Source organism: Denticeps clupeoides, chromosome 3 (assembly GCF_900700375.1).
Source record: "Denticeps clupeoides chromosome 3, fDenClu1.1, whole genome shotgun sequence".
NCBI classification, from domain to species: domain Eukaryota; kingdom Metazoa; phylum Chordata; class Actinopteri; order Clupeiformes; family Denticipitidae; genus Denticeps; species Denticeps clupeoides.
In genome coordinates, this window is record NC_041709.1 from 30,772,716 (window position 1) to 30,799,890 (window position 27,175).

At 42.6% G+C, this 27,175-nt stretch overlaps 1 protein-coding gene across 1 annotated transcript; it reads left to right on the plus strand.

The window, feature by feature from the left end:
* Positions 1–578: 578 nt before the first annotated feature.
* LOC114786091 (egl nine homolog 1-like) lies at positions 579–23,836 on the plus strand. Its single transcript, XM_028972919.1, has 5 exons — positions 579–1,649; positions 16,989–17,108; positions 20,043–20,179; positions 22,450–22,517; positions 22,607–23,836. Exons 1-5 carry the CDS (start codon positions 1,026–1,028, stop codon positions 22,660–22,662), a joined length of 1,005 nt encoding a protein of 334 aa, XP_028828752.1. The 5' UTR covers positions 579–1,025; the 3' UTR covers positions 22,663–23,836.
* Positions 23,837–27,175: the final 3,339 nt, after the last annotated feature.

Sequence of the window (27,175 nt, forward strand, 5' to 3'; positions counted from 1 at the left end):
TGTCATTTTTTGACAAAATTATAAAACGAAAAAGTCCCATTAAGTATCACGGTTGTTTTAATACTGATTGGACCAGAACGATATTTGATGCCAGACTGCTACTGCTTCTGCAAAGTCTGATGACATTTGGAAGGCATCAGTGACAAATAATTCATAAGGCAATTAGTGCAAACGGTACTCCCAGAAATAATCACAGTTATTTTATGATGTGAATCATTTAATTGTTAGTTCTGATCATTCATAACTACACTAAAGCCACTACGTAAAGTCGAGAGCAAAAGTATCTGGTCATTAGGAATTTTTTTTTCCACAAAAAAAAATCACATGAAATTGGTTTAAAAATAAAACTGGTTAAAATAATAAATATACAAAGTTTAATGTACTGATGCATCTGCTTAAGCACTAGATACTGTCATCGTTTCATGGCTTCTTTTTTTCTAATAATCAATGAAGACTCATTGTTGCTCGCTGCAAGCATGCAGATATTCCATCATTCACACAGTCATTTACAACATCAGCAACGTATAGGCCGAAGTTTTTACTCATTTTATAGATTTCCGATAGACGTCGTTGTCATTTAAATACGCGAATCATCACGCCCTTTGCAACTCGGTCTGAACTCAGTCGGAACGTAAGGCCCTTTGCAATAGGTGGAAATTGTGTCACGTGTCACGCCGCGCCGCGATTGGACGGCGCCGTGGCCCCGCCCCGTCGGCGCCGACGTCACGGCCTGGGCTCGGGCTACGTGTGGAGAACGCAGAGAGAAGAGGAACCGCTGGCGCCATGTGTCCTCCCCCGGACCCGTATCCGCTGTAGGCGGCTCGGCGAAGTTCGCGGGCGATGCGCCGGGCGGTTCTGGTCGGTTTCGAGGCCGCGGAGCCGCCGGCGGGAGAGTGAAGGGGCGACGCCGTTCGGCCGCGGGGCGAGTTTCGCGTCACGTCGCCGCGACTGCTGGGACCTTCCGAAGTTGCGCCGCCGCAGTCGGGCAGGGCAGCGCGGCGGATTTAAAGGGGAGCGACGCGGCCATGGAGCCCCCGAAGGAGGTCCCCGGTGCCGACCCGTACTGCGAGCTGTGCGGCAAGATGGAGAACCTGCTGAAGTGCGGCCGCTGCAGGAGCTCGTTCTACTGCTGCAAGGAGCACCAGGTCCAGGACTGGACCAAACACAAGCGGGTGTGCAGGAAGGAGGCCGACCGGCAGCCGGACGGAGACACGCCCGCCCAGACCCCCCGAGCCCCGCCGGACGGGACCGGGACGAAGGAGCTCATCACCGGCCCCGCCGCGGGCTCCAACAACGCCAAGCGGAACGGCCAGACCCGCTCGCACCCGCAGAAGCTGGCCACGGAGTACATCGTGCCCTGCATGAACGAGCACGGCATCTGCGTGGTGGACAACTTCCTCGGCGAGGAGACGGGGCTCCACATCCTGGAGGACGTCCGAGCCCTGCACCAGACCGGCAGGTTCACCGACGGCCAGCTGGTCAGCCAGCGCAGCGACTCGTCCAGGGACATCCGGGGCGACAAGATCACGTGGATCGAGGGCAGGGAGCCCGGCTGCGAGAAGATCGCCTTCCTGACGAGCCGCATGGACGACCTGGTGCGGCACTGCAACGGCAAGATGGGGAACTACCGCATCAACGGCAGAACAAAGGTGAGCTCGTCCTCCCCATCCTCATCCTCCTCATCCTCCCCATCCTGCTGTCATTTCTCACCTCCACTCCACCTATCGACCGAGTATCGGCGAGCACGTGGTCGGAGTTCAAGTTCACGCAGAGCTTTATTCTAATAATATATTATAACAGTATTAATTACCGCGTACTACAGAAGACAGTACATCACGACTGAACGTACAAACGTATAGAGAGTCAGAGAATGTATTTGATTACACACACAAAACCGAGTTTAAATGTGGCCTGAAAGGAAATGATCAGCATTCCAGCAGCATTCATTTAAAGATGCAAGCTCCCACTCACGTCAGATTAAAGGCAGATTTGCAGGATTCCTACCCAAAGTCTGAAGCTCCAGGAGGTCCATGTTTTTTGAGAGTTTTAGCATTTTCCAAAAGCTCGTGATGCCAGGATTGTAAAACCGATTTAAAGAGGACAATATAAAAAAAATCCCAGATTTCTTCCCTCCTCCGTTTTTGAGTTAACGCAATCGACGGATTTTGCAATGACAGATACCGTCGTGAAAAAGACACAGAAAGAGTCTCCATAAATATTTGAATTATTTTTTTATGCCAACCAGATGGTCTGTTTTTAAAAAGAAATTCATTTTATGAGTTGTGCTAATGAATTAGTGAAGATAAATGTCATCATCTATGCAAGTTTGTTTTTTTTAGCCTTTTAAAGTTGATTTCCTAGTCAGATCACGTCAGTGTGTGTGCAGTCATGGCGCTAACCTAATCAGTCCTATTGACTTTTTGTAAGCATTGGTATTAAATTTTATTCTAAATTAAGCTTATAGTTACTTATAGTAAACTTATATAAACTTATATTTAAACTTAGACTGTAAGTCTTTGTATGGCCAATATTTATCATTATAATTTATCATTAATGTTTACATCATAAACATTGTGAGTGTGCAATGCATTTATCTAAATATTGAGCATTTGCATTCAATTACATTTACATTTTACAAGGGAGTTTTTACAATGCAGTTTAAAACGAGACAATACTTTTACAGTACTGCTGCGATGTTGCAGATGTCGGTGATCATTAATAATACATTGTATTCATGCTGATGCTGACATGCTAAAGTTAATTAATTATCAAAGTTGCAATACATTTTTAGACAAATCAGGGTTAGTTGTAAATACAAAACCATTTACAGCAATGTAACCACAAGCCCTTTTTTACACGTTTTTAGTGCTTATCATCCAGCCCTACCACGAACGTTATCTTTATCATGAGTTTAAACATTAGGCACAAGCAGTAAACGGAAATTATCTCCTCATATCACTTCGCACTAGTAGGTAAGAGAATATTTGGAATACCTTGTACAAAATGTTGTAATGGTGTTTTATTGACATTTGCTATCAACTGCGAGACGACTTGCCTTTTTAGTTGGTCCCTCTTTGCCGTGTGACTGCAGATGTGAGGTTTGCACGGTGAGCCCGTTTTGTGGTTGACTGGTGGTTAGTGTGCTTTTAAAAATAACGAATGGTGCACTGTATGGTCTGTGTTATGAACATCTCTGTATGTATACAACAGAACAGTACATGCCTCTGCTTGTAAAATAAAATCATGAGCAGCGCATTATGCTGAGGTTTTTTTTTTTTTTTTTTTTTTTTTTTCTTCCCGCGGGTTCGTGTTTATAATTAATGACGGCCATAAACTTTTTTTTTTTTTTTTTTTTTTTCCTTGACCAACTAAAACTAATTACAGCACATAACTTTCTATGGTAACATCCTTATGTGATTGTGAACTTTGACTGTGAACTTATTCTGTCTGTATATGGTGTCTTCTGATTGGTGTGCATTACACTACCATTTCCAAAATGGTCTATATAGAGAAGTTTTTCGGGGCAGTGGTGGCCTAGCGGTTAAGGAAGCGGCCCCATAATCAGAAGGTTGCCGGTTTGAATCCTGAACCGCCGAGGTGCCACTGAGCAAAGCACCGTCCCCACACACAGCTCCCCGGGCGGCATCACACCAAGAGTGATGGTTAAAAGCAGAGGACACGTTTCGTTGTGTCACCGTGTGCTGTGCTGCAGTGTTTCACAATGACAATCACTTCACTTTCACGTTTTTCTCTCTTCACTTCTGGGTGACCTGGTTGTATCAAATGGCACATCTGGCTTTCACATGTACGTCTGAGTCATTAAATAAGGAATAAATGGTTCATTTTCATGCGCCGGAACAGGCATTCCCTCTCTAGAATCACATGTGATCTACATGACAGGAAGTGGATTGTGGGCGCACCGCATGTTACAGAAGGAAGCCGCACTTACCATTGCAATACAACAAAGCAGTTCACTGCGGTAGAAACAAGTTATTACGTAGTCGCCCTCTGGACCCCTGGTCTGCCAAAGACCCCACTTCCTTACAGTTTCCAAACCTGTGGCCTTAAGTAGAGATAAATATAGAAAATAGAGAATAATAATTTTTTCATTTTATCTTTTGGTTTGACAAGTAGTGATCAATGTAGTTGTTGATTATGCACAGTCAGAACATTTTGACAACATTAAATCTGAACAAAAATCCATTTTCAGATACTAAACGATACTAAAATTAAGGATCGATTTCAGCACACAGTACAGGCCAAACGTTTGGACACACCTTCTCATTCAATGTGTTTTCTTTATTTTCATGACCATTTACATTGGTAGATTCTCACTGAAGGCATCAAAACTATGAATGAACACATGTGGAGTTATGTACTGTATTGCTGTCAAGCAATACTGTTTAAGCAAGATAAGTATATGAAAGGCTTTGTCTTCGCATAACTTTTTTTCTTAGGTGCATCAAATTTGCGACGTCATCGCATTTGACAATGCACTTTTTAAAAATTGCAGTCTATATAAGGAGTATTGTCTTGTAAAAGAATTAAATAATAATCTGATTAACTTTTTTTTTTTCTCTCTCTACAAGAAAGGAGATCACAAGAAGATTCTTTTAGGGCAATTAATAACAGGACTACTAAAAATAAACGAATTAAACACCTCCGTTCCTGATGCCCAGGGTGGCGGTGGGGTTTAGTTGAATGTCACTTATACCTTTCTTCAAAACTTGCGTCCAATTAGCCATTACCTGCTACATGGGGGGGGTCATTTTTTGGTGCCAACAAGCTCAAGTTCATATATTAAGTATTTTAACTTTGCAATAGGGCCGGATTTGAATAATATAATAGTACATTTAGCTGAAAAGGTTACTCTTGTAACTCAAATCATTTGAGTACAAAAAAATATTAAATTATGCCTCAAGGAATCCTCTCATTAGTCACCATAGTCCATGTAGTATCATATCACTCCCACTTTGTAGGCTACTGAGCAGCATCCATATCATTGGTTTACACAGACTGTTTTAACTGAAGCAAATTGCAACGTTTTAAGGCAGCACAAGTGTGTTTTTACGCTCTGACAGTGCTGCTCACGTGAACGGCACTTCAAGCGGATTCGGAGCTTCTTCGAGGTATCATATTTTTATGATCGCTTACTGATAGGCACCGGGTCCGCTTGCACTCCAAGCGGACCCGGAGCTTCTACAAGTTATTATATTTCTATGATTGATATCTGATATGAACATTAGCGCTTGTTAGAACATACAGTATTTGTAATTTTTTTGTCGCCTTTTTTATGAGACCTTAGTGAGGAGAGCAAATGCTCTCACTCATGTAATTCATCCCTCCTCATAGGGGCATTGGTGGCTGTTAAGGAAGCGGTTTGAATCTCGATCCGCCAAGATGCCACTGAGCAAAGCACCATCCCCACACGCTGCTCCCTGGGCGCCTGTCATGGCTGCCCACTGCTCACCAAGGGTGATTGTTAAAAGCAGAGGACACGTTTCGTTGTCACCGTGTGTTGTGCTGCAGTGTATCACACTTTAACTTTTTTTCTTCCCCACAGTACTTCACAGCGGCACATGGACAGCTTTGTCCAGATAGGTCCCTCTGTGGAGGAAGCTGAAATTTTTACCAAAAGCATTTTGAATATGCTCATCACAGGATTTAAAAATATGATTAACACTTCCAGTCCCAAATAGGCCATTCCCTCAAGAACACACTTCAATGTTGGGATCTGAACTGGATTATTGGATTATTAGTCAAATTTGGTTACTTTATTATTATTTTTATTATTTTTTTTTTTTTTTAACTATTTCGTACCTCACTCAGATGGGCTATATTTAAATAAATCTAAGGACTACTACTATTAGGTTAATATGTTTGTATTTCATAGTTTTTCATTTACATAAATGTTTCTCATAGTTGTTAGTTTAAATACTTTGATAGTTGCAGCCCTAATATTAAGATAACTTTGTTTTAATTATGCAATGGGTTTTAGTGAAATAAAATGTTACTTGTACTATATTGACTAGCTTAAATAGAGGGGGGAAAAAAGATTCAAATACAATTTTCATTGACTCAATCAGTCATGGACTAAAAGGTAAGACATGAAGGCTCAGTTTTAGTCGACTGAACTTGACTAAAAATGAGCCTGGATGTGACTAAGACTATTAATATCTAAAATGACAGCTTGACACAAAGAAAAAAAGTCTTGTTGCTTGTGAAAAAATTGAGGGTCTGGGACTTCTGGTTCATAGGTGAATGTGTTATCCACTAGGCTACTACCACCCCAAATGCTTTATTCATACATTGGGTTTAGCCTTACGGTGCACGCTAAAGCCACAGTCACCTGATTTCTGGGCATTTTCTTTAATTTGCACAATGTTCACTGACGATTAAGAGTGTCTGTGTGCAGGTGCACTTTTTTTTTTTTTTTTTTTTAAATATTTACGTTTCTGCTCCATTCTCTACAAGCAGCACACCAGCCCTGGATGACATACTGGGCATTTAAAGTTTGCGACATTATGCATTTTATCTGATTTTTGCTGTCCACTGCTTTAGTGTGTTAATTATAGCTGCACTATTAATCTAATCACAATCGTAATTGCGATGTCAGTCTGTGCGATTACATGAACACAAAAAGCTGCGATTTATATTATTCGTACATGGATTGAATCGGCAACATATCACTCATTCTCTCAAAGTTTGCGAGCTGAGTGTTTGGTCACATGACTTTCGATTCGGTTCAATGGAGACCTCAGATTCGTGACATATGGGTAGACGCCGCCTGACGAGTTGCATCGTACGTCAACGTCGCCGCCATATTGCGATAGGCTCTGCTGTGGAGTGAATCATATACATGTCTATGGAGAGAAATGCATAAAAAGCCTCACTCTTGTGCTACTTGGGGCTGTACAAACCGCTGGGGATTACATTTCATAGGTAAGGCTGGACAATTGTTTTGAATATATTTGGCCATTATATTTCATATTTCATAAATCTTAACCTTAGTTAAGCTAGGCTAAGCTAGCGAAGCTATGCATTCCTGTGTTAGTCAATGTTTTGGCTAAACGTAGGCATTAACTATTTAGACTGTTCTTAGCTGTTTAGTTAACTTTTTTCAAACTTTGAAGGTTTCCTAAAGAAATTCACCTAAGTTTACAAATCTTAACCTTAGCTAAGCTAGGCTAAGCTAGCAAAGCTATGCATCCCTGAGTTCAAGTCAGCCTCCAAACAACATTTTGGTTAAACATAAGAACTATAATACGGGATTTTATAATGGCCAAATATAATCCAAACAGTTGTTTAACCTAACCAGGGCTTGTCGTTCGACAGTAATGTAAAGAGTTTTTGTGATTTATTTAATTTTGTAGAATATTGTATTTTGAAAGCACTGGGCATTTCAAGTTGTTATAAGTAGTTTGTATTTTTCACTTTGAAATTAAACATTTCACTATTAGTAATTTGTATGCATCTTTTCATTGATACACAAGCAAGTGCCCTTTCGCAATCGCATATCTCAATATTGATCTCAACAATTGCAAGTGTTTTTTTTTTTTTTTTTTTTTTTTTTTTTTTTTTCCCCAAAATTGTGCAGCCCTAGTTAAAATGCAAAGACTATAATGTTGTTTTGGCTTAATTATTAATGTAAAATGACCCACCCAGGTTATACACAGCTTTTTGTATTTCTGCTCTGTTTTTACATTTGCATTGAACTGTAATATCACAATTGTGATATATATTGCGACGTATATAATTACATTGTGACCCTCTGTTTGTTTTTTTCCCTCTTCCTGTTGTGCCGAATATTGTATCAAGTGCCATCCTTAGTATCAGTATCGAATGTTAAATCTCAGTATCATGACACGCCTATAGGTCCTATATCTCATATTAATAAAGCACTTGCCAAAAAATAATTAAAAAAAAAAGCTATAAATACAACTTTTAGCCCTTCAAAAGTAGGTGTGGGTATATAAATGAAGCCGTGTTGATGGCTGCTTTAACTTTTAGCTCTGTATTTATTTGAAATGATGTTGTTACGGCCGTTCTCATGTTTGCATCTCAAACGTGTGTCTATTGTTCTTTAACTCTCTGAGGGAGGTGGGGCGGGGCCAGGTCGGCCGTTTCTCTTTAAACCGGCCCTTCCTGTGGTGCGCCGCTCCGCTGTGCTGATAGTGCATTTCTGAGTCATCCCACGCCAACAGCAGCCGTCTCGCTTCCCGACGGCACGCCCTGCTCAGCCTGCCGCGAGTCGCCGTCATCCTCGTAGGGACGAGCGCACTTTCTTTTTACACAGTTTGTCTCTGACCTCGCTCTGTGCCTGTGTTTGTTTGGGTGGTCTCCTGCTCTGTGGCTGTGCTGGTGTTGAATGCACAGCAAGGTGAGGGGAAGACTGGCGGTGGCAGAGAATCCCTCCATATGATCTAATGATGCACATGAATCTCATCATAGATCTCAAGACTGCGATTTGATATAGGTTTGCGATAATATAGGTGCGGAACTGAATTTTTTACAGGGTCAGTCACCCTGGGGACACTCAGGGTTAAGTGTCGTGCTCAGGGACACAATGGTAGTAAAGTGGGGTTTGAACCTGTGACTGGTCTTCTGCTTCACACGCCAGTGTGTTATACAGAGCTGAATAAGAAAACGGAGAACTTTGCTGACTTGGTGGACTATGCGCTTGACTGCTGATGCTCAGTTGGAGCTGAGGTTTGTGTGGTTAAGTGCGACTGAATTTTTACCAAAACGAACTACTTTTTATTTATTTTATTTTATTTTTTATTTTACTAGCTTCTCTCTAGCATTTCTTGTATATAACAGGTGACAGAATTTATTTCTCATTGCATTAAATACTAAATGACAAATTATGTCTCTCTAGGATCAGTGTTTGTTAAAATAAACAACCAGATAAATAGTGATTCAAAGACACACGCTTTACTTTAAAATATGTCCAGAATTCGTCCAAATTCGTTTGTAGCTTCTGAAAATGTAAAAAAAAAAAAAGAATATTTAATAAAATATTAAACACACACACACATATATATATATATTGGCATGTTGAGCAGCAAATAGAAGAGAGGATGGAGCAGTGAGTCGCAGAGAGAACGAGGGAATGTACAGTAGGAGGTTTGTTGACATATTTTCGACTCTTCCTTGTCGCTCTTTATCACGCTCTGATCTCAGCTCACAGTCCAGCTGTGTCATCTGCCTGGCTACGTGTGTGCTGGGAAGGAAGCCGGAGTGTAACTAACTTAATGGACAGGAAGTGATATAGATTTGCTTCCTGTTGCCTCTGATAGGAGCAGTCGTTATGACGCCGAGAGCTGCACCCCAGTTGTGGCTTCCCAGGCATCGTGTTGTGGCGTTCATACTTACACGTCGGCGCTGGACTGCTAAACCAATGTGGCACTGAGTTTGTGTGTCCTGCTGGGCACCTGTTCACTAATGGCTCTCGCAGGGCTCTGTACTTGGCCCTTTGCTATTTTCTTTTTGCACCCTTCCACTGGGAACAATTTTAAGAAAATACAACATTTAATTCCATTTTTATGCCAATGTTACACAAGGGCCCTATGAAATCAGTTTTATTTGTTCTAATGTTTTCCATTATAAACATATTTATTCACCTAAAAACTATGTGATTATGGAGTGGGTGGGGAAAAATATGACATCACATTTAATCACTGTTCAGCAAACTGCTTGGGCCTTTACTGTTTGCTTTTGTAGACCATTTACATGTAAATAATATGTGCATTTCACGCAAAGACCTATTTCAGGATATCACACATTCTTCCGTTTGAAAAAGAAAAATTTTACCTCATATAAAATAACTAAACATTGTGGAGACCTGGAATAAAAAAGTTGTGCCCACTTCCATAATGAACTGGAACCATGATCATAAAACCACGTTTTGAATCCGCTGATTTGTTTGCATGACCAAGAGTTTTCTGGTATAAGTGTCCTGTGCTTTTTTTAAGCCCAGTACCACTACTAATGGCCCTAAATATGACCATGGGTGTAATCATGGACAGTAATTTTAAAATGGACAAGCAGGTATGTTCTGCTGTCGGGTTTTTATCTATTACGACTACTGGTTAAAGTTAAGTGCCTTTTACATTTTAATGATTTTGAGAAGGCTTGACCGTGGCTGTGACAACTGTGACACTGTTTATTTTGGTTTCCCACAATCACTGCTTCAGTTGCTCCAGAATGCTCTTTAAACGAGTCAACACATTACACCAGTTCACGCTTCACTGCACTGGTTGCTGGTTTAAAAAAGATGTGCAGGAGGGTGCTGACATTGCATCCCCCAATCTCACCTTAAGCACAAGGTTGACGGCGTTATGGAATCAGTTGACTTGTCTTGCGTTGTGATAGATATGCCAAAGTTTAAGCTGAGCACTTAACTTTATTATCAAATTCAGAATTAAAATTGAGTAATTTCTACCTTCAGTTAGAAAAGGGTCATGATCATACTGAAGATAATTGCTTCACAACCTAGTCAGCATTACAAAGCGCAATATACAATACTCAGTACAAACAGAAATATTAGTTACTAAGTGCCTCATTTGTAGGTAAGTGTGAAATATGAAGGAGACTCCTAGGATCATTGTGCTTTTGTGGGTTAAAAAATGGTATCAAAATTTATGAACCTTCCTATCTATCAATATCGTGATATGGTCTTGCAAAGTTTTTTGCATTGATTTTGCAGATTCGCTGTAAGTATAGCTCTGTTATGCTGGTCAAATGACCATTTGTTCATCATAATCAGGAAAACAGCATGTGATGTGATATTATAGTTTTGTACATGCATATAAGTTTATACTAGTCATCAGAGACTGGAAAAGGCAATCCAAAAATATATTTTATATATTGAAAATTTAATTAGCTATTTTTCATTGAGGAATTCATATATTGTAGGACTGTTAAAGAGAGCTTTTTTTTTTTTTTTTTTTTTTCTCTAGATATTGGAAAATACCTTTTTGAAATGTTAGTGTATGATATGGGTAAGCATGGACATTTCACTGGGATGAGTGTCAGGCAAGGCTTTCTGGGAATGGGGTCAGCTCCCTAATGAAGGGGTGATAGTGAGAGGTGGAGTTTTAAGGCAACTTTCTTTCTTCGTCTCCTGTTGTCTGTGTCGACCCTTTGTTACATTTAGTCTTGTTTGCCGCATTTTATGCATTTTTTTTTTTTTTTTTCTTGACCAGGTGTCTCAACCTGACCACTAATGATCGTCATATTGAACACTGGGTCATTTGTGCCTTTTCGTGGCTATGTAGAATTATCGATTCTCGCACTCATGTGCCACAAACCAGCCCGTTACCACAGAAATCACAGGCATGTAACAGTGTACTTGGACAATGCAGAGCTCAGATAATTAGTCATTGTCTCGCCTGGAGAGAGGAGAGGTAATCCTTTTCTTTTTTCCTGACAAATACCACATGGCAGCCCTGGCACAGTCACGAAAGAAGAATAAAATTCTCTGAAGCAATGATTCCATGCCACATTTCAGATCAGATACACCCCTTTTTTTTATCCATCTGCAGTTGCATGCGAGCAGTCGTCACGTGATCGGTTGGCTGGGCAGCCGCCCTGCACTCCGCCGGGGTACGCTCATTAGTGAACCTCACCGAGATGCCAGGCTACGGTTTTGGCCGAGGCTTGAGCTTATTTCCAGTGGAAGGTCCCTCAGTGATGGTGATGGTCTGAATTCTGGCTCCCTGACACAATTGACCATTTAACTAATTTTTTATTGTGAAATGTCTCATTTGTAATTATTTACCTGCTTTACCATGCAAATACCATATTTTCTGTGCCTGTTGCTTCTGGAAATATGTACATTTCAAAAAATTTTCTCTCTTGTAGAATAGAGACAAAAGATTGACAGTTATGACTGTTTTGCTCAATAATCAACATTTAAGCAGGGTGACTTTGCATAGGCAACAGAAATGAGCATGAAGAGACATAATCAAATCACACTCAATCACATGGCTGCATTTAAGCGATGCAGCTTGACCTGTTTCAAAATCAGCAGCAAAAAAAGTGGTCTGCATTGGTCCAATCAGAGTAGCTGTCACTGGTGATGTCACATCGTGTGAATAATATGAACTCCATTAATTTTGGACCAAAATCATTTATGTGAATCAATGGTGACATGGGATTTTCTTTATTGTTTGTACATTTTTATGTATGATTTATTTAATCTAATAATCTTTTAGACTGTTAAAATAGTAAAACTGAATTTTTCAAAGCTCAATAAGTAATCATTTAAAATAATTGTGATTTTTATATTTAAATCCATAATATTTGTGTATGTGAATTGTGCGTGAACTATATTGTGACTCAATTTGTCAAGTATTAGCCACGTTAGGGTGTAACAAACTGGCGTTACCCAGCTAATTATGTGTGAAATGCTATTTTAAGAATGGCCTCCTGGCAAGATCCTTACATGATGTTGGCCTCTGCATGTCTGATTGTCTTCTACCGTCATTGTCCATCACCACTGACTGACTGCACAGACCAGAGTCTTACTCTGCTGCGCACGTGACTTGAGAAATTCCTGCACTTTGTCTTTAGTGCACAAGTCATTAACAGAACAGTTCACAGAACAACAAGAATGGTGCCGTGGAACATTTAGTGGCTTGAAAGCAAGACTTCTTTACATTGTACGCTGCGACAGACTCGTTTCTGTTGTAAACCAAGTCGGAGTTGCATTACACAAATTGGCCCATAATTTCCCCTCATCGTTCGTATGATGTATAATACTGTACATACTATAATGTATCAGTTTTTGTTTACTGTGTGATGGCATGGTTGATTCTGAAAGTGTTGTTGGTCAGCTTTCCATCAGTTAAGTGAGAACTTTTCCCCTGAAATCGTGTTGCCCGGCGCCACGACACCCCCCCACCCCGCGTGCAGTCCGCGGCGATGCCGCAGCTGAGGCCAGACTGAAATGTTTTGCTGCCACAACTCGCACCGCACTCTGTACGATGGTGTCCGTCCCGCCTCTCTGCACGTGTGTGATTGTTCGATTTCCAAACACTCGATTTGTCACTTGTTCTCCATCGTTTCATATATCGTTTATTCTAGAAAGAATAATGTCTTAGTTTCCAGTTTTTTGTTGAGAGACCTGAAAGACTGTTTGTGAATAAAAATGCGTAATTTCGCCACCTCGTTCCTTCTCTTTCTGCCTTTTGTTTTCTTTTCTTCTCTTCCCCCCCCCCCCGCTCTCTCCTTCCTGAAGCCCAGCGTCCTCCTCTCATCTCTGCCTTTCGCTCCCTCCCCCTGCCCTGGCTGTGACATGTGTTTACTCATGCTGGAAGCAGCCGGGGAGTGCCAGTGGGGCCACAGGCTGCATGGAGCAGCGGTCTGGCCTCACGCGCCGCACGTAGGCCGATCATTAAAACACAGCCTGTCTGGCCAAAGTCCAACGGCGCGCGGTTTACTACAGTTCACTCGGCGCGCGGCATACAGGCGGCCGCGTCCAGGTTCACACGCGATGCTGCGGATGCATGGCTCCGCCCCACTCGCGCGTCATATTTGGTGCATGACCACATGATAATTACTGTTTCCTAAAATATGACACAACCCCTAAAAAATGGCAACGTATTTAAATGTAATGGGTAAAAAGTTTATTTTATGTGTCAGGTTATTTATATATGATTTAAGTAGGTATCACACTTCACTTTGAAACTAAAGGACACAAGTAATCATACATTTTGACTATTGTTATAATAAAATAATAATTTGTTTAAAATTATTTTTCTGTTGCGAAAATCTGTATTATGGCATTTCTTTAATTGTTAATTAAATCTCAATTTAATAAAGGAAATCCATTTTAACATTACTGGACATCCAAAAGGTTCAATGTTTCAATAATTTCTACCTTACTGACTTCAATATTGTGTATGGGTTTGAGCTTGATATATGAGGTCGCACGTTTTTTGTTGGGTGAAGTTACTTGGGAGGGGCTTATAATGATTTAAATGGTTTAGAAGACCTACAAGTGCTACTCAGACACATTGATCCGTCGTAAATCACGCTGGTGACCGTATGGGCGGTGCTCTGAGTTCAAAAGGTCAAATGTGCTTTTTTTTTTTTTTTTTTTTTTTTTTTTTTTTTTCCCCTCCTTTAAGAGTGACAATGAAGCTAATGTGAATTCAACTAGTTTAAACATTAGTGTTAATGTTTCTTTAAACCTCTTAGTGTTGTATTTAGTGTTATATTTACCGTTTAGTGTTATATTTACCATTTTACCTTTGCTGTGTGCAGTTTTCTGCAAAATGTATAAAGGTTTTGTGAGAAAAAGAATGGCATTAATGGCCAATTTTTCTTTTTAGTGTCAATCCTGAACATGAAAGGTGGCAACAAAGTTAACCTGACAACAGGAATGAATGAATAACTCCTAAAACACAGGTGTGTGTGTGTGTGTGTGTGTGTGTGTGTGTGTGTGTGTGTGTGTGTGTGTGTGTGTGTGTGTGTGTGTGTGTGTGTTAAAAGCATGGTGTTATTAGTTGACCTGAACTGGCCTTTTCTTCATTGGAGCCCCCTCGTACCAAAACGCCTTCGCTGCCATTGTCCTGTTGGGCCTGAGGTGGGCGTGACTTCCACACTGCGGCTTAGGCAGATCCTGGTCGTCCTCTTGGACGTTTTGGCACCGCGACACAGCTGCCAGCTTCCATTGACGCAGCCGAGGTGCCCCCCCCCGGCCGCGGCGGCGAACGCTGACGCAGGTCGCCCGGCTCTGGAGCGGGCGAGCATGCGAGCCGCCGTTATCTCCGGCCAGTCACTCGCGAGGTGTTTTCTGTGGGCTCCATTGAAGAGTGCTTACGTCAATGCGCCGAGCTCGTCTCTTTATCCCCCCCTCCATCTCTCTCCATCTCTCTGTTTACGTTTTTACACACGTGTCATTTGTTTTTCGAAGCCCCTCCCGCCACCTCGCACCTGCTAGGAGGAAATCGGTGTGAACAGGACGCGGCGAAACGGCGGCGCGTTGATTGCGCCGAGTCATGCATAGCGTGCCAATGCAGGCGCGCCTTTCTCATGGACCGCACGTTACCCATTCAGGCACGGGAGAGATGGAGCGTTCCGCCCCGCCCTGTCCCGCCCCCCCGACTCCTGCATTCCACCACCGCTTCCAGAACGTTCCGCCCGCCCAGTGTCCTGTGCGTTGTGTGTGTGTGTGTGTGTGTCGCGCCTGTGCGTGTGTTTCCATCGTTAAGTGAGAACCCCGCTCAGATTTATGCTAACAGGAAGTGACCTGCCACAGAGGCGTAAAGGAGGGGCGTACGGCGCATCCTGTGTGTATATCGGTCATATGGAAAACAGCTCAGCGCGTCCTTCTTGGAAACAGCCTGAGAAAACTCCGCCCCGCTGCCGGAACGTGGCCCTTTGACCTCGCCTAATGTGAAATCGTTGGCCCGAGTCCCCTCTTGTAAAAATAGGCCCGTCTGTGTTAAAATAGCCACGTTCAGGGATGACCTGGCGTGATGAATATCCAGCGACCTTGTTTGTTGGCCGCGATCTTGCGATGATCTGTCTGCACAGAGTTCGCACGTCCCCAGTGCGAGACGCGGTCCCCGGCGACTCGTGCGGATCACTTAACGGATGTTTATTAACTGAAATGACAGCGGCGCGCTGCCGCGGCCCAACATGGTGCGTGAAGGAGGAAGAGCGGCTTTTGCTGCGCGGAGCATGCAACAGGAAGCAGGACGCATGTGTGTGTATAAGAGGAAGAGTGGACCGTAAACTAGTTACGCCGGCCCATTGTTTCCTGGCATTTGTAATACGGACTAATTACAAAGCAGAAATGTGCCCCATTACCCCAATTACAGCCCGCCTAATAACGTCCGTAGCCAATAGAGGTGTCAATTTTAGCGCCTTCTTGGGACTTTTGGAGTCTTAAGTATTACATGCATTAAATTCAGTCATTTAAAAAATGTCACCTTCACTGACATTTTAGGAAATAAAACCTCTGTATAAAATTTCTGTATTTTCACACACACACACACATTCTCCAAAAGACTTTGCCTCACTGCAGATGCACTCACACCTGCCTGCTGCCATTCTTGAGCAAGATCTGCACTGGTGGCACCCCGATACTGCAGCTGGATCGTCTTTAGGAGGCGCTTGCTGGACTTGGGTGCCCTGAAGCCTTCTTCCGAACACTTGAACCTCTCTCCGAAAAATGGTTGATTTAGGTGCAGTCTTTGTAGCAGCAATATCCTTGCCTGTAAAGCCATTTTTATGCAACGCAATGACGACTGCACGCGTTTCATTGCAGGTAACCACGGTTAACAGAGGAAGAACAGCGATTTCACGCATCACCCTCCTTTTCATTAAATTCAGTCATTTAAAAATGTTCACCTTGACTGATGTTTTAGGAAATGCTTTTACAATTACACTGATGGCATTTATCAGACGCGACTTATCCAGAGCGACTTACATGGACGGTCCCCCTGGAGACACTCAGGGATTGTAGTCAGTGGGATTTGAACCTGGGTCTTGTGGTTCATAGGCAAGCATGTTACCCGCTAGGCTACCAAAACCTGCACTGCCATCGGTTTTTGTGGATCACCGTTTGCAAAATAAAAACAACGCAGACGGTTTGTGGGCAAATGTGTCGTATGTAATTATTGAATAAAATCTCTGGATTTACCCTTGTGTAGTTGAGTTCATGTTATGCAATTTTTGCCAGTTTTGATGTTGTCGCTATGTATTAAATACAAATCTCACTCCCACAGAGAAGGTGCTGAGTGGGTTCTGGTCTCCACTTACTTATTAAAGTAGTTAATTGGTTTGCCTTGAGTGCCTTAATTAGTACATGATGAAGCTGCGATCCCCCCCGGCCCGCCTATTACACCCCTTCCGTGGTAGAGCTGTGATCCGGAGCGAAACTCTGGCTCAGTCAGTGACGCTGCATTTCTGAGACTCCCATCATGACCCTGTTTCTCAGAAAGCTTTTCTTTTCTTTTTTTATTTTATTACAGGCTATGGTGGCCTGTTACCCAGGCAACGGCACCGGGTACGTGCGGCACGTGGACAACCCTAATGGAGATGGAAGATGTGTCACTTGCATTTATTACCTAAATAAAGACTGGGACGCTAAGGTACGCTTTTTGGTTTGTTTGTTTTCTTTTTAATTACGTAATTTGTAAAATTCTCCCAGAATTCTATGAACCCCAAAGTCCCCGGTTAGAACCCCACTTACTACCATTGTGTGCCTGAGCAGGACATTTAACTCCGAGCGCCTCCAGGGACACTGATTGTCGTTCTGGATAAGGGCGTCTGATAAATGGCGTGCTTTTATTAATGTAATGCAGTGCTGCTTTCTGCCATAATGGCCGTTTCATTGCATTGTTTCATTTTCATTTTTTTTGTATTTAATCCAATCAATGAATTCATTGTTCCCAGCTGTATGCTGTGAATGCATCTATAGTTGTGGCCAAAAGTTTTGAGAATAATACAAATAGTGGTTTTCATAAAGTTTGCTGCTTCAGTGTGTTTTGATCTTTTTGATCTTTTGTATAATTAGATGCATTTTATATGTTTCAGGCTTTTACTGACAATTATTTTAAGTTTATGCCAAAAGTCAATATGTTTTTATCCCAAGATGTCTGCAATTTGCCCCGACATGCTGTCAATCAACTTCTGGCCAAATCCTGACTGATGGGGACCATTTCCTTCATAATCAGTGCTTGGAGTTTGTCAGAATTTGTGGGTTTTTGATTGTCCTCCAGCCTCTTGAGGATTGACCACAAGTTGGAGTAAGATGGAGTAAGAGTTTCCTGGCCAGGGACTCAAAATATCAATGTTTTGTTCTCCAAGCCACTTATTTGTCACTTTGGTCTTATGGCACGGTGCTCCATCATGCTGGAAAAGGCATCGTTCTTCACCAAACTGGTCTTGGATGGATGGGAGAAGTTGTTGTCTGAGGATGTTTTGGTACCATTTTTTATTCATGGTTGTGTTCCGAAGCTAAATTGTGAGTGATCCCACTCACTTGGATGAGAAGCAGCCCCACATATGAATGGTCTCAGGTTGCTTTACTGTTGGTACGAGACCGGACTGATGGTAGCGCTCACCTTTTCTTCTCAGGTTTCCAGATGCCCCAAACATCGGAAAGTGGTTTCATCAGAGAAAATGACTTTACCCAAGTCCTCAGCAGGTCACCCCATCCCATTATCCAAAAGACTTTGCCTCAATGTGCAGATGCCCTCACACCTGCCTGCTGCCATTCTTGAGCATGTTCTGCACTGGTGGCACCCCGATCCTGCAGCAGGATCGTCTTTAAGAGACGGTCCTGGTGCTCGCTGGACTTTCTTGGGTGCCTTGAAGCCTTCTTCCGAACACTTGAACCTCTCTCCAAAAAATGGTTTATTTAGGTGCAGTCTTAATAGCAGCAATATCCTTGCCTGTAAAGCCATTTTTATGCAACGCAATGATGACTGCACGTGTTTCCTTGCAGGTAACCACGGTTAACAGAGGAAGAACAACGATTTCATGCATCACCCTCCTTTTAAAGCATCCAGTCTGCTATTCTAACACAATCAGCATGACAGAATGATCTCCAGCCTTGATCTCCTCAACACTCTCACTTGTGTTAAGTGAGAGTGTTGTGAGAAATGATCTCAGCAGGTCTCTCCTTTTGTTAACTTCTTAGTTCATTTTCATGGCAAAGAGGGACTTTGCAATTCATATGTTCACTCTTCATAACATTCTGGAGTTTCTCAAAACTTTTGGCCGCGACTATATCAAGTCATACAATGTATGCTTTACAATAGACCTGATATGGAACCACACTGTCTTATTACCTATGAAGTAGTTTAAAAAAAGATCAGTAATGGAATTGGTTACCTCATATTTTAATTTGCAGAAGAATATTGTTACGGTTTAAGTAGATTCATTTTGTTCTTTCTTAGTGAGAATGATACCCTAAATATTATATACCATTAATATAAATATACACCATAATAATATTTTTGTTTAATTTAATTGCATTTTTTTTTTAACTTATGCATTTATTACAAATTTTTGACATTTTAATGACCTTTTCGTTTTCTTCCAGTATCTCATTCTGAATATTACAATACCATATAGTATTATCTTAAGCAGGTGCTATTTGCCCTGTAAAAGTTTTAAAATAGCCGCCGACTGAACCAGCTGTAGTTGGTGTTAAAGGTCAGATTGTTTGTTTTTCATATTTATTTGCCATAGTTTGCTTCTGCTTTTCACACACATTCACTCACATCCCTTGATTCTTCAGACCTTCCCGAACAGCGTTCGATGCCAACATTGTATAAGGTTTACTCGGTACTCTGGCACTACAGGAGATGTGTGTGTATGTGTGTCCAAGGTCAGCTGCGCCACTGGGCACTGATGAACTACCTGGGTCTCACGCGAGGACTCAGTACAGTTGCCACGGTTCTGTAGATTTGACCGTCACTGCAGCAATTCTTCTCTTATTTTTAGCATCTTTAGACAGGAAAAAGCATTCTGCTCTTGAATCTTCCCACCGTCAAATATGAAGGCTGAATTAAAACAAGGAAGAAAGTGTCTGAAGGGTTTGTTTTGTCTGCGGTGTAGGGTTTGGATTTACATTTACAGCATTTATCAGACACCCTTATCCAGAGCAACTTACAATAAGTAGTTACAGGGACTGTAGAGTCCCCCCTGGACCAATTTAGAGTTAAGTGTCTTGCTCAGGGACACAATGGTAGTAAGTGGGAATTGAACCTGGGTCTTCTGGTTCACAGGCGAGTGTGTTACCCACTAGGCCACTACCACCCTGGATTAGGCACGAAAGAGTCTTGTTGCATACGGGTAATAACATTTACTATCAGTCTACACACAAGATAAGCGTGTGTGCGTTAACTTGTTCCGCAGCTGATGCAACAGACCCATGTACTCGTGTTTGCTCCATGGTGCCGCAGGAGAGATTACATGGGCCTGAATGGAGCAGTTAATCCAGGTTTTGATTTTAGGATTGGATCAGGAAATGTCCCGATGTTTTCTTTTGTGACCTTGGTTTTGCCTCCCTGCAGGAGCATGGAGGCCTGCTAAGAATATTCCCAGAAGGCAAAGCGCAGTTCGCTGATATTGAGCCCAAATTTGACCGACTTCTCTTCTTCTGGTCGGACAGACGGAACCCCCACGAGGTGCAGCCAGCTTACGCCACCAGGTACACCCCAGTGCCACCTTCATTTCATAAGAACCCTGAAAATATGGGTTTGTTCAATTAAATCTGTGACTATTTGTCTGTTTGAGCCTGAACCTCGATTTTCAGTATGTTTGCATGATGTTTTTTTTCATTGTGTCCAACAAGGGCATGGCCATATGGCCAAAAATAATATTACTGTGCTTTTAAGCTTTAACCATAACATAACCACAACAGAGCTCTAGAGTGCAGCCAATTTCATATTGGTGCGACTAAAAAAAAATCTGTTTTGGGGGGGAAATTTCCATAACTCAGGCACACATTGGGTCTACAGCATATTCTAAACCAATCAGAGATTTTAAAAGGCAGGCCCCGCCTCTGATTGGTCCAGATATCTTTGTTCTTTTGAAAGTGGGGTACTACAGTGACGGAGAGAGGTGAGGATTCCAACATGTTTTGCATGCGTTACGAGTCCTTTATACTACTATACAGTGGTGGCCTAGCGGTTAAGGAAGCGGCCCCATAATCAGAAGGTTGCCGGTTCGAATCCCGAGCTGCAAAGGTGCCACTGAGCAAAGCACCGTCCCCACACACTGCTCCCCGGGCGCTTGTCATGGCTGCCCACTGCTCACTCAGGGTGATGGGTTAAATGCAGAGGACAAATTTCACTGTGTGCACCGTGTGCTGTGTATCACGTGTGACAATCACACACTTGTGTGTGAGAGTGTGTGTGTTTAATTATTTAAATTTCAAACTTTTATTTTCCTCTGCAACCATTTTCATTTAATTTTCTTTTTATTTCATTTATCTTCTTTTAATTTCAGCTCAGTTAAAAACTTTAAGCACAAACACAATTTACTTTACTTTTTTAGTCGCTTTTATCCAAAGCGACTTACAAGAGGAAGACACCAGCAATTCTCGTTCGATTTCTATAGAATATTGAGTTTACAAACTAAGAGCCCTGATAAAGCTCAACTTGTCAGCGAGGAGCATGCTCAGAGTTTCAGTAAGTTACCTTTTGTTACTGATTTGTGCATCAAATAAAGAACTAGGGAAACTGTAAAACTGTTTTTGGGGCACCTGTTTTGCTGTTTTTGTGCTGGTTAGACGCACTAGTGCAACCAGTGCAAACGGTCACTCTAGCACAATATATATCAATACCTTAGAATTTTCTTATAAATCAATATATAAATGCAAAGTTCAGCCCAATGTAATGAATTTAGGCAATAAGGTTTTTATCCATACAACAGGTCAGAGAAGCGAACCTCAAAAGCGAAGTTGTCTGTTTAACTGTAATGTTACGCTATATCATGTCATGATATATGGTCATTTACTACATTGCACATGGATACATAGAGTACATTTGATTGTAATCGTATTAAATTACACCTCTTTTTGCTAGTCGAGCTGTTCCTGCATGTGTACGGTGAACTGGATCTACGTTTGTGAAAGGGATAATGCACGTCTCATTTGAAAAAATAAGATGTAAAGCTGTGCAGTTCTCCTTTTATTCTACTCTGTTGTCCCTGGCTGGTGGAACAACTTGCCCTGCTCCATTCGACTAGCCAAGACTACTACCACCTTTAAAGAAGCAGTTGAAAACCCACTTATTCAAAAAGTATTTCAGACAAAACTAACACTAACACACACATGCACACACACTGCACAAAAAAATGTCCTCGTCTAGCACTTAACAATTTCCCAGCATGTTCTTTTTCTGACAAGCTAGGCCTTATCAGGGCTCTTAGTTTGTAAACTCAATATTCTATAGAAATCGAACGAGAATTGCTGGTGTCTTCCTCTTGTAAGTCGCGTTGGATAAAAGCGACTAAAAAAGTAAAGTAAAGTCATGTGCCACTATTGTTTGTCTATTTTTGTGGTCTGTGCCATAAAGCGGAAAGAGCCTAAAAAGCAGATCACCACATGGCGTGACGGAGACGGCCAATAAATCGATTTCTCTCCCATTCGTGTAGACTGGGACGAGGACTCTAGCTCACTACTTAATTACAGTGTCCATGGAAACATACTGATTGGTCGTAAGAGTTTAACATGTGACTTACCAGCTCCTCTAGAGGCAGGTTGTGGGCTCTAATCCCAAACAGGCAGGGTGCCACTGAGCACCGTCCCCCACACACTGCTCACCGGGCGCCTGTCATGGCTGCCCACGGCTCACCACGTTGTCCAATACGGAGGACACATTTCGTTGTGTGCAACGTGTTCTCTGCTCGCTGTGTGTCACAATGACAAAAATGAACCACCGTGTTCATCCTGAACGTGTGTGTGTGTGTGCGCAGGTATGCCATTACGGTTTGGTATTTTGATGCAGATGAGCGGGCGAGAGCTAAAGAAAAATATCTGACAGGTAAGCGTTTGTTTTATTTAATTATTTATTTATTTGTCTCTTTATCTGTGACTTTGTAATGAATTTTGTAACTTTTCTGTGACCCTCAGGTGCGGGGGAGAAGGGAGTGAAGGTAGAACTGAACAAGCCGTCAGAGCCAAGCTAACACAAAAGACTATGAACAGAAACAAAAGAATCAAGGAAAGCGGAGATGGAGATGGATCCACCATCAGCGCTTTGTGCTTTCGGGTCGTGAAGCAGGGAGTGAATAAAGAGAAGAGAAGAAGACTGGAGTGGAGGAAAGTTCTGCCAGAGACACGCCTCCCTCCTGGACACTCTTTACCAGAGCGTAGACTGGACTGTTGGCGCCATCTCTACACTAGGAGCCTGTTCTTAATTTTGCTTCATGTGAAGAATGCTTGCCATGACGATGAAAATGAAAGTAGTTATGTAACTGTAAATACGTGTGTGTGTGTGTGTGTGTGTGTGTGTGTGTGTGTGTGTGTGTGTGAGCGTTTCTGTGATTTGTAACATGCTCCCTCACGGACGGTTGGCTCACTTTACCTAAAGTCCTTCGCTGTGTCTTTCAGGAACTAATCTTGCTCTCTAAGAATTTTAATTTCTTTGGTCAGGGCTTCTTTTTTTTCCCCTTTTTCTCCTCTGCATCTTGTTTCCAAAAGAAACGGTACCTTTATATTCAACACTATTTCCATCCTGGCATAAGCTATTGTCATAGGTTGATCAGAAGCTACAGTGAGGGTCGCCACGCCGTCTTTTCTCTTCTGAGCTCGTCTGTGTTGCCTCGTGATCGAGTGTGTTGCTGGAGCACCTGAGCCAGTGTTCAAAAATCTGTCTGTTGTTGCAGACGCAATGTTTCTCTCGTCTTTATACCAAAACTGACGACACCTACCTGTGCTGCTGCTCTCAAGTTGAAAATAAAAACTCTGCCCGTTTTCACCTTGTTGCAGCACTTGTCTACTTATCAGGTGGCGGTGTAGCGCCGCCTTGTGGTATGCTTGGATATCTCTGTTTGACATCATTTCCCCATCCCCAGTCATCCACTACCGTTCAGTATGTTCTTAAATAAAGTTTCCAGTACTTTACCACCACGGAACTGCAGCTCTGGTCACTGTATAAGAAGCCTGTAAAATGAATTAGTTAGGGAATTAAAGTCCACAGGTTCTAGATTGAAAGGAGGAGTTCTAGGGGAACGAAGGTGGGATTATACAATTCCTCCGGATTCATGACAAAATGGGGAATGTAAATTGTATCACGTTTTATCGGAACATAACATTTCTTTTATTTTTGTAGTTTCACATGACCATGCAACCTATGGAACATGCTGCCATTCCAGCATTTTTTTTTCCCCCCTTCATGTCAGAACAGAGCATGTCTTAAACAGACTAATGTCTGCTGGTGAAGGTAGCAGTCCTTTACTTTACTTTTACTTTACTTTACTTAGCAGACGCTTTTATCCAAAGCAATCCAAAGACACCAGCAATTCTCATTCGGTTTCTATAGATTTTGAGTTACAAAACTATGAGCCCTGATAAGGTCTATCTTGTCAGGAATTGAACATGCTCGGGAATTGTTAAATTGTTTTGTGTGTGTGTGTGTTAGTGTTAGACTAAAATACTTTTTAACAAGTGGGTTTTCAATTTTTTTATTTAACTTTTTTGACTGAGCCTGGAAATGTTAAAGATGTCTCAGGCAGGACATCATTGTGAAGGTGATCCATGGCAGCAGCTACTGTTTCCTTTAGTTTATTTATTATTTTTGGTTATTAACGTACAGAGGAAGCATTTTAAGATTCCAAGCTCCAACCGAGTTGATGTTTCTGCAGACTGGACGGAGAATAAAAAAAAGAGATATTGAACTATTCCCCAGTCTCATCCTCACCACCCACGCCTCTGTCCTTCCAAGGCAGGGTGACAGACAGACGGACTCCCCCTTTTGAGTCAGTACCTGCAGGGATTTTTTTGGTTATATATCTGGTACAGACTTTGTGGGTTCCCTTTTGTGGGTTCAGATGCGCTTTCCTGCACAGCTTCTCTGTTACTGCGAAATCTATTAAAAACCCTAATGACTGTGTTGCATTGAAATACATACGATACTGTGAGAGGGAAAAAAAAGCGTTTATTGACCAATGTACCATTTTTAAATGAATGCGTTACCACAGCTGCATTTCACTTACTGTACGCTCACACGTACACGTCACGTCTTTGACGGTGGCCATGTCTGCCGTGCCTGGAGCGCGTTATTTCTCGCTCAGGACAGTGTAGCTGCGTAACCCGCAATAAATCCGACTGATTGGCCAGTGCATAAGCAGGGCGCAAGCTGAAATGTAATCGAAATGTTACATCGATTGATTGCCCAAGTTATATTTACATCCGTTCAAGTATTTCAAATATGACTAATATTACAGTCGTTGTCAGGATTTATTGCAATGTGTATATTATGCTAATTTGCGGGTCTTGGGATTCTAAATCCCAACCACGGTCGCGGTGTCCCCCGCCAGCCACCTGAAAAAGCGGCACGGGGCCATTAGAGAGAAAACGCAGAGCTGCAGGAATTTTCCACACACACACACACACACACACACACACACACACACACACACGCACACACACACGCACAGACAGACAGACAGACAGTGTCGAACGTGCTGGAGTTCAGAGCTTGCTCATCCAGAGAAGCCCTTTGCGTGACTGAGGACTGTGAGATCAGGCTGACCTTCTCTCAGCGCTCTATCGCTCTTCATTTCCTTTCTTCTCGCTCTTCATTTCCCCCTGCCTCTCTCTCCGGCTGTTCAGTAGCGCTGTTGTTCAGATAATGCAAGGTTTCTCTAGGCTCAATACATGCACTTCTGGACCCTGACCACAAGTTCTATAATCACAGAGTCAGCACAGGGCTACTGAGTAATTAATAAAAGGCAAATATGCTTATTATAACGTCCCTGTACATAATTGAAACAATTCATTATGTACAATTGACATATTTTTATGAGTTCAGAAGGCGACTCAGAAAAATCTGTGCTTGCTGCTCAAGGACGTTCAATGTTGTCATGTGCTTTGTGGTTTGACAGCAGCAAGATCAAGCAGGATGAGGAAGGGGTGGGCGTGGACTAGTGAGATCAGTCATAGCTGGCTTTCCATTGGTTAACCACAGCGTGCCCCACCGCCCCCCCCCTTTTCACCTTACGCCATGACGTCACCGATCTGAGATTTAACCCCGTTCCTCATGATGCAAAATACACACACGCATGCTGACTCACAGCAAAAGCCCAATGGGCCACTGTAGTCACGCAAGAGCACTTACCATATGACACACAAACACTTCCAGGTCAGATTCACCCCATGGTGGAGGTGCTGAGTGTGTGATTCCTGGTCCGTGCTCCATTTCGCAGGAATACATCTGACAAACAACTGGGGTTTTAAACAGAGGACTCTGTAATCGTGTCAAAATAAGTGTCTTTTATAAATAAATTTGAACTAAACGTGTAAAGTGGACGTGTTGAGACTACATATACTTCCTGTGTCAACCCAGCCTGGTTTTAAGTTAACCACAGGTTAGACCACCAAAAGTGGGTTTCCATAGAAACGTCTCACTTATTCTGGTAATTGGGCACAGGATGCATTAAAGGGGAAATAAGTCACTGATACTTATTGACTTTGTCCTAATTATTGCTGGTGATTTAACATCTCCTACCTGTCTTATAAATTTCTGTCTTTGGTTCAGATTTTTCTTTTTGTTTTTTTTAGATCAGGCAGCTTCGTGGACAGCCCTCCAAGTTCCCCAACACAGGAAACGGTGGCTTTCAGGACCTGTGTCTGGCCAGCCCAGCGTCCGCAGAAGGCGAGTACCTCAGCTCGGACGAAGACCTGCTGTCCAGTCCCGTGCCTGGTAGCGCGCTGTACCCGCCTCTGCCTGCCCAGTGCCACCCCAGCGCCCCGCTGGACAGCGAGGGCAGCACGGACAGTGAGGACCCCCACACAGAGACCCCCCAGCAGGTCTTCTCGAGCTTGGTGTGCACCGAGGCCCTTGACAATTGAGCCCTGTGCCTGGACAGTGGTGGGCACTCTAACACACAGAACTCAATGGAACACTATGGAAGAACCTATGGACCAAGGCCATGTATGTGTGGGGGTGTGTCACCAACTTTTTTTGGACACCCCAAGCTTCCCCATTTTGTGTTGTTTTAGTTAAAATCCCGTTCATATCCACTCTGGACCAAGCAGCCAGATGCCCGTCGCATGTTTACCGATGGACCAACCAAATGGGCGAGTGCTTCGCATTCAGAACTGGCCTCCGTGCCCAAGCAGCTCGCCGGCTCGGCCGCTGCAGCCCCCCCCCATCCTTTTTTTAGCTGTCGTGTCCATGTCTTTCTGAGTTGTCCTCCCGCTGTAAATAATCATGCGTGCCATTTCTGCTGCCTTCAGAGATCATTAGAACAACCCGTCCTGGTGGGAATGATGGACGGAGAGGTAAAGAGGACGTGGCTTCGAGGAGATTTACACAGATGGACCAGTCTGTGTGTGTCTTCAAAATGGCACAACCTGTCAATGAAGAAAAAAACATATATATATATATATATATCTATGTTGCCAAATCTTACGTTTTGCTGTTATTTATTTTGATATTTTTTTATTTTTTTATACATAGATATTTCAGAAGCCAAT